The 8,590-nt window shown below is 39.0% G+C and overlaps 1 protein-coding gene and 1 pseudogene across 2 annotated transcripts; both read left to right on the top strand.

The window, feature by feature from the left end:
• The first annotated feature begins 1,032 nt into the window (after positions 1–1,032).
• On the top strand, positions 1,033–2,771 carry LOC149143306 (uncharacterized). 2 transcript variants are annotated; one of them, XM_089447281.1, is made up of 5 exons: positions 1,033–1,333; positions 1,519–1,684; positions 1,777–1,887; positions 2,058–2,213; positions 2,331–2,771. In XM_089447281.1, exons 3-5 carry the CDS (start codon positions 1,855–1,857, stop codon positions 2,373–2,375), a joined length of 234 nt encoding a protein of 77 aa, XP_089303407.1. In that variant the 5' UTR covers positions 1,033–1,333; positions 1,519–1,684; positions 1,777–1,854; the 3' UTR covers positions 2,376–2,771. The 2 variants fall into 2 exon arrangements, with proteins under 2 accessions (XP_089303407.1, XP_089303406.1); XM_089447280.1 differs by having other exon boundaries at positions 1,042–1,333; positions 1,777–1,962.
• LOC149143305 (DNA topoisomerase 2-like) lies at positions 2,333–7,105 on the top strand (annotated as a pseudogene).
• Positions 7,106–8,590: the final 1,485 nt, after the last annotated feature.

The following is an 8,590-nucleotide window of genomic DNA, read 5'->3' as shown; positions in this document are numbered from 1 at the left end:
TAATTGCGAATCTGAAAGAGCAAGTCCAATAATGGACTTAGCTTTGTCATCTCTATTTTGCCATTCAATTAACTGTTTAGCATCTGTAGGTGCTACTTCTGAACCATTCACTATGCCCCACAAATTTTTCTTCATTAATTGCATTTGAATTTTTACTTTCCATGAAGGGAAATTTGCACCACTGAATTTTTCTAAAACCATAAACTCCATGATCAAAGAAGACTATTAAAAAAATACCTGTTTAAACTTCAACATCGAGGTACCTTTCTGCAATTAAAAAAATGCTTCGGTTGCTTTGTGAAAGTGGCATGCCTGGAGGATATTTGAACAAGACAAAACAAAATAGCGTTGTACAATGAACTCGTGGAAAGAAAACATTCAACGCTCCACGACTTATTCTAACTCACGATGACGACAATGAACCTCCAACGCACCAGTCTCCAACATAGCCTCCAATCTCCTATAGCTGACAACAAGCTCCTCCAATCCCATTTTAAATGATAGTTCATTTAAAACAAGGGAGAAACGACTTCCAGAAGGAGACTATGAAATCCCTACGTTGTCTAGCATAATAGTTGCGATGTCGTCTCTGAGTCCTTCAACAAGACAGTGCACAAAGAATGGATTTCCATGCATATGGTGGCCCTTCGTTACTTCTCATGGAGGGACCAGTTGTTTGAATCGACAGATCTACTTCACACATAGGCAGCAGTTGTTTGAATCAATAGATCCATTCACTCTCTGTCACTTCACCCACATTCTTCATAATTGATCCAGCTACGCTACAGAAAGGGCCTTGCTTTTCCTTCAACACAATGGATTCTTGTGTCCATGGCTCTCATCAGATCTCAATCTTGCAGCATGTTCAATGACAAATTTTCACTCAAAAACCTCAGCCACGTTTCAGGGAAACTCAACTCCAACCTTGAGCTCTGATACCATGTTAAGAATGGCTGAAAGCACTCATATATTTCACACAAAGGTGTATGCGCTCAACATACACTTTATATTTAGAGATTACCCTAATTACGCCGTAAGGCGTTTCCCTCTGAGATCCATCCCCCATTTTGCCTATGTGTCCTCCTCTGACGCCGTACGATGAGATGTTAGACGATTACAAACAGCAGAACCGTCGATCAAAAATGTCACTGAGGCGATGCGGTCCGGGTAATGAAGAGCGCGGAGTGCCAATCGCCATTCCACATACCGATATTTCTTCCTCTGTTACTCCGGTTTATTGTGTAAATAATATATTCTTCCACATTCTGCGCTGAAAATGGTGTCAAACGACAAGGCCTCCGTCACGAAGGAGCTCAACGATAAGCACAGAAAGGTAAAGCTTCAAGGTCTCATGTTTTTTCTTTGAATAGTTCCGAAAATGTAGTGTGGATTTTGATTTATCTGTAAATGGGCCGAAAGCCCTGGAATTTGTTTTCTTTGTATATTTTGTAGTCCGAGCTCTATTTTTACTAGGGTCAGCTATTTTTTGTTTTGCCATTCATTCCTGAAATTATGCAGGGTCTCGGTACAAGTACTTCTAAAGAGGGGAAAGAATATTTTAAAAATTTGCAAAAACATAAAAAAGACTTCATGTGGATTAACGATGACGATGGAGATGCAATTGAATTAGCCTTCAGCAAGAAGAAAATAGAGGCCAGAAAGAACTGGCTAAGACATTTTTGAGGTAATGAAATTAGTTTCCATAATGAGTAAATGTTGTTGAATGGAAGACTGCTAATTTGCTCACAATTCTAACATTAATGAATCTAATGGCAGCCGGGGACATATTTGGACCAGACTGACAAGCTTATCAAGTACAACGACTTTGTAAACAAGGAACTGATCCTATTTTCCATGGCTGATTTGCAAAGATCCATCCCATCCATGGTTGATGGTTTGAAACCAGGGCAAAGAAAAATATTGTTTTGTTCTTTCAAGAGAAATTTTGTTACGCAAGCAAAGGTTGTCTCATCTTACCATGAAATTATTTACTCCCTTATCGGCAGTGCTTATCGGACTCTTGGAATTTACAATAATAATGTTGTTTCCTTAAACAGGTGGCTCAATTCTCGGGTTATGTCTCAGAGCATTCTGCTTACCATCACGGTGAGCAGAGTCTTGCTAGCACAATTATTGGAATGGCACAAGATTTTGTTGGAAGTAACAACATTAACCTTCTTGCCCCGCTTGGACAATTTGGTACCAGAGCCCAGGTGAGAAATTCAGGGAGGTAGTTGCTTTTGAATCTTAATGATCTTTACCACTGCTATTTATTCTTACATCTAAATGAAACCTCCTGCCTATGTGGGTCGTTTATGACGGTGGAAAAGACCATGCAAGCGCTCGATATGTTTTCACATGCCTGTCACCAATAACACGCTTCTTGTTCCCAAAAGACGATGATGTACTCTTGGATTACTTGAATGAAGATGGCCAGAAAATTGAGCCAACGTGGTAAGTAGTTCGGTATAGAAGAGTGATAAATTGTTGTATTCAGAATTGTGTATAAGTTGATAGGCAGGTACAGAAGGATGGCGAATTGTGGGATTCAGAAATTTCGTATAACCCTGGGGAGTCTTGTACACCAGGAATTTGTGTTATATATATGTTTTATTGCAAGCATGGGTTTTCATTGGTTTTCTGTATGTGGCTTAGATATGTGCCAATTATTCTGATGGTCCTTGTGAATGGAAGTGAAGGAATTGGAACTGGTTGGAGTTCCTTTGTACCTAACTACAACCCAAGGGATATTGCCGCAAATATAAAGCGCATGCTTAATGATGAACCCTTGCAGCCAATGACACCTTGGTACAAGGGTTTTAAGGTAATATTCTGTCCATTATTCAATATAGAGATTTGCAGAATATTTTACAAATTTGATTCAACCGTTGTTTTCACTCTTAATCTTGGGTGTGTTCAGGGTACAATTGAACAAACAGCTGTAAAGGATAATTGTGTGAGTTACACGATTAGTGGCATCATAGAAGAAATTAATGAGACCACACTGAGAATTACAGAGTTGCCCGTTCGCAAGTGGACTCAGGATTACAAGGAATTTTTGGAAGCGTTGATGACTGGGAATGATAAGATTAAAGATCCATTCATAAGGGTGGGTTGCTGTCATTCATACAAATAGGTTACACGTAAGAATTTTTAAATATCGTGAAATGATTTTTAATGAAAATATTTGTCTTCCAGGACTACAAGGAATACAATACTGATACCAGGGTCCATTTTGAGGTGTCACTTTCTGAAGAGAATATGAAGATTGCACTTCAAGAGGGTCTTTTAAAGAAATTCACACTGACTACTACAGTCAATACAAGTAACATGCATCTTTTTGACTCAAAGGGAATCATTCATAAATATGAGACCCCTGAGCAAGGTACATTCCTTAAATTCATCATTATTTGGTTGTCTGGTAGGCTTCAATCTTGTATTTAAATGCATGAGTTGAAGAACGGTTCTAAATGGGATTACCTCATAAACTTGCAGTTCTGGAGGACTTCTATCATATCCGACTGGAATTCTATGAAAAGAGAAAGGTAGGGTTTTTCTGTGCTATCCTCTTTAGCCAGAGCCTTCTTTCTGGCTTAGCATTACCAACACATTTGTTTTCTGCCATTTCTGTGCCTGCCCTCTTTGTCTTACTTTGTCTCCAAGAACTTGTTTTGGCAATGCCTCGTCAAAAGATGCCATGGATTGAAATTTTGAAAGCCCAACAAATTGTGTTTTTGTTTCATATAATGAACAACAAAATTTTGGAATGAACGCTTTTAACATTGAATTGAAATTGTGAATCCAGAAAGTCCAATTGGACAACCTTCAGCTTGATTTGCTGAAATTGGACAATAAAGTTAGATTCATACTGGGGGTTGTAAATGGAGAAATCATAGTGAGCAACAAGAAACGTGCAGAGTTGCTGCTTGAATTGAAGAACGAAGGCTTCACCCCATTCCCCAAGAAGGGAAAACCTGTTGAGGCAGCTATTGCTGGGGCAATAGAAGATGCTGAAGAGTCTCCTGAAGACAACATTGAGACAGTAAAGGGTGTTCGTGCTGGAGATTATGAGTATCTTCTATCCTTGGCAATAGGAACATTGACTTTAGAAAAGGTGCAGCAATTATGTGCTGAACGAGACAAGCTTGAGGATGACGTTGAGGAGCTTAAAAAGGCAACACCCAAATCTCTATGGTGGAAAGACTTGGATGCCTTTACAAAGGAGTTGGATGTATGTTCCTCATCTTTTGACACCTTTGGTAGATCGAGATTTGTGTGATTCATCCTGTCTGATAAACGAGTTGCTTCATCCACTCTTATGGCTTTTGGTATATTTGGTTTCTCACTTGTCTGTAATTTTTGTAGGCTCAAGAACTACAGGAGCCCAAGGATGATGAATATGAATTGAGCAACATGGGAAATGATTCTGCCAGAATCTTCAGACAAGTAGGCAAAAACCAGAGAAAAAAATACCAAAAAAACTGTAACTGCTGAAAAAACTGATTCTCAATCAACCACCAACAATCAGGCATCGACTGCCTCTCTTACTACAACTAATGCACAGAATGGTAATGCTGTTTTTAATCAACTGCGATTGAAATTCACTGTTATAAATGTCATCCCTGTGGTTGTAAAAGCTTTGACGTATGCCTGGCATCTATCTGCAGAAATTGCGAAACCCAAGCGTGGAGGCGGCAAGAAAGGGGCTGCGAAAAAACAAATGGTTTGTTTAAGTTGCTTTCTATTTATTTCCGTAGGATCCAATTTATGTTGTTGTTTAACATGGATGATGTGAATTGGATCTTTTCAGGAAGTGGAAAGCGATGAGGACGATGAATTAGATACCAGCCTGCAGGATCGGTTGGCATCTTATAACAATGGCTTATCAACAGATCAATCAGGTTCCTCATCATATTTTTTCTGCAGCAATTGATATTTACTCAAGAGATGAGATAAGATGAGATAATTATATCTATGTCCAACTAATGACCACAAAGTAGGTCAAAGGGACTATTGAGTACAATGATGTCCATAAATTGTGGGAGAACCAAACAGTCTCCTATAAAAAATACAATGCATGAATATAAAACTTTTGTTATTTGGGCACTTCAGTCTCTTCTAATATAAATTTGCATTCTGTAATCTGAGTACTTGTATTTTTTTCAATTTGCAGTTGTTGAGGATCAGGGAAGCAAACAAAATTCACCAACTGAAGATTTTAAACCAAACCAGAAAGAGACCACTAGACGGGCAAAAAAGGCTGCCCCTGTCTACGTTGAGATGTCAGATGAAGATGGTACAATGGAAACCATTCCAGAAGAAGAAGAAAATGAAGAGGGAGAGAAACAACCAAGGAAGGCTGGTGCAAAAGGGAAGGCTGCCAATGGGAGAACAAAGAAGGCCACTATTGCCAGTGATGGTGATTCTGATTTTGGAATTGATGAAGATGACGACACTGATTATGAGGAAGCCATTCCTAGGAAGGGGTCAAAGAAGCGTGCTGTTGCTAAGGCCTCCAAACCCTCGAAAACAAACCCTAACAAGTCTAATTCTACAACTACTGCCCCTGTACCTAGAAAGAGAGGACCCAAAAGGCCAACCCAGGGACAAAAGCTGATTGATGAAATGCTAAAGCCTACTTCTGTTGATGCTGCTGTTGATGCTGTACAACCATCACCTTACAAGAAATCCCCTGAGAAAAAAGTGAGAAAAATGAGACCATCTCCTTTCAACAAGAAAAGTGGATCAGTAATGTCAAAGCTGATGCAGGAGAGTGATACAAGTCCTCCTAGTGCAAATGGCTCTGCTGGATCTTCGTCCAATAGTCCTGAAGAAGTCAACGAAGCTCCAAAGCCAGTTGGGCGAAGCAGGCCACAGAGAGCGACTCGAGCTCCTGTGCAGTATGCCTTGAGTGAGAGCAGTGATGAAGATGAAGTTGAGATCAGTGATTCAGATTTTGTAGAAGATGATGACTAAAGTAGGAAAGGTTCTCAATGAAGAATGTGCATCTTTTACTTGGTATTCTGGTGGTTCTGATTTCAAAACAGTTGTATCATTAGTGCCTTTTACGGCAAACTTCAGAACGGCTTTTCTTTTAGCATCAATGAATAGAAGATTATGACCAATCTAGGAAAGCTATTCAGCACAATGTACATATTTTACCAAGTATTCTTCTGGTTCTGATTTTATATCAGTTATGGGTTCTTTGGATGGCATAAGTATCTTCTTGCAAGCTTCAAAAATGCTTTTCTTTAGCATCAATGATAGTTGACATAGACTACAATGTTTGTACAACTTTTTGACATCACATCCACATAGAAGCAATGTGGTTGTCACTTAACTGCACTTGTTGGCCTGGTCAGATAAAGTCACAGAGAATATCTAGAAATATCTTGTGGTTCCTTCTACAATTTAATCTTGCTGCTTATGTATCTTTATGGCATGGTCTATCTACAGCACGCAGGCCTCATTTGTTGATGCATTCCATCATTCAACTGCAAATATATTTTTGGTATTGTAGATTGCAAAGTGCAGGCCTCTTAGCATCTTGTCATTAAGTCAGTTCTGTTTCTCCTACGTCAATTGGGACATCAGGTGCAGGCCTCTTAACATCTTGTCATTAAGTCAGTTCTGTTTCTGCTACGCCAATTGGGATATCAGGTGTGCATTTTGGATCTCATATGTGAGAAAAAACTAGTCATTTTTGAATCGCAAATCTCTTGCATAAGATCCAGAAAATGGTATATCACTGTTTACACATCACATCTGCATAGAAGCAATGTGCTTTCCATGTATCCGTGATTCTACACTTATTTGCCTGGTCAGATAAAGTAGCAGGAATAGTTTGCGGAAATATCTTGTTTTATTCCAGAATTTACCATCGCTGCATTTATATTGTTATGGTGTGGGGTATGTAGAGTATGCAGGTCTCATGTGGCTGTGCATTTCATCATTTAATTGATCCTTTTAGCACTCTCTTTTTGGTATTGGAGAGAGTGCTGGCCTCTCATCGGAGAAAGCACTTCTGTAGGAGTGCATGAACTGGCCTTATGAGCGGCATTGTAGTAAGGATTATCTAGTTCGAGGTGTGTATCTCATATGTTAATAGAGATAAGGCATTACGTTATGGAATGGTCTCATGATGTCTTTCACTTGGTGATTCAAGTAATTAACATTAACTTTCAGAGGATGCTTCAGTAAATATTTTTCTTTTGCTTTACTTTAGGAAGGTCACCGCTGTCTTCATTATACTGTAGAAAGCAGGATATAAAACATATTTTATACTGAGTTAGTTTGATTGTGCTAAATTAGATCTTATGGTCCTGCTCTCGTGGAGCTGGAATGATCTCCACAATGTATTTATTTGTGTTTTGATTTAATAAAAGACAGTCGAGCGAGAGGAATTTGTGTATGAATGAAAATATTGCAGAGCAATCTGTGTTACTTCTGTGATTCCTGTGTAGTGTATTCTTAATTTGTTATCAGTTGCGTGCTTTATCTGTTGTGGTTGAATTCGATCAAGCTGCGGAGTCACAGGGGCGCTCTGTGTATGTATGCAAAACTTCGTATACTTCCTGTATCCATATTTACGCCGTAAGGCGTTTCCCTCTGAAGTGAACTCCCCCAAATGCCTTTCTATCCTAATCGTAGCCGTTAGATTTTTTGTTAGACGATTGAACAAAAATCAACCGTCTGATTAGCTGTGTGATTTAATAAATAAAAAATGTTTTAAAATATTAAAAACCTTGAAAAAACGTTTCACCTTTCACTTGACATCTGTGGGCTCACGGCTGAGCTTAAGGAAGAAGTTGCAACTTCCTGAGAGCATGCGAAAAGCCCCCCTGATTTTACAGTGTCGTCTGGACTGTATATTCTTGCAAGAATTACTCCTGCCTCATTCAGAGAAAATACCAGAAGGGCTTCGATGACTGCAAAGACTGCTTCGATCTTCAAGGCCGGGAGAAAACCAGGTGGGTAAATGGCGGTGGCTCCATGGATTACTCTGTCGACGAGGTATTGAATCTGAAGAAGAAGACAATTCGAATTGGGTTGGACATCGGAGGAGGAATAGGAACTTTCGCCGTGAGAATGAGGGAGGAATAGGAACTTTCGTCATGTATATCACTATAACACAGACGCTGCTATTCTTTGAAAATACTTTGGACATTGTTCATTCTATGCATGTCTTGAGCAATTGGATTCCCACACAGCTGCTGGAATTTGTACTCTATGATTAGGTGAGGGTTCTGAGAAGAAACTGCAGAAACATGTGAGAGATCTGAAATTGATACACTTTTGATTTTGTTTATCAGGAAACTTTTCAAAGATGCTCAGAAGGTAAAGTTTAGCTTGGTGGCTTTTACAGTACTTCTATTTGAGAAATTTTTAATTTTCAATCATGGGAATATATATGATGCCCTTGCCTGTTTTTAATATATTTGCCACTTTCAGTGTATGGTTCATGTATCTGGGTTTGATTTAGGGCTCCAAGATTTTCATATTCATATTAATATATAAAACAGATCTGCAATTTGAATTTCTGGATTTTCTACCGTGCCATGGTTTTCATTGATATTTGAAAAAATGTGGA

Source organism: Pinus tabuliformis, chromosome X (genome assembly GCF_031772625.1).
Source record: "Pinus tabuliformis cultivar Carrire ecotype Pingquan chromosome X, CPIR1, whole genome shotgun sequence".
Classification (NCBI taxonomy): domain Eukaryota; kingdom Viridiplantae; phylum Streptophyta; class Pinopsida; order Pinales; family Pinaceae; genus Pinus; species Pinus tabuliformis.
Note: the sequence above shows the minus strand (reverse complement) of the source record. Positions and strands in the feature narration are given on the sequence as shown.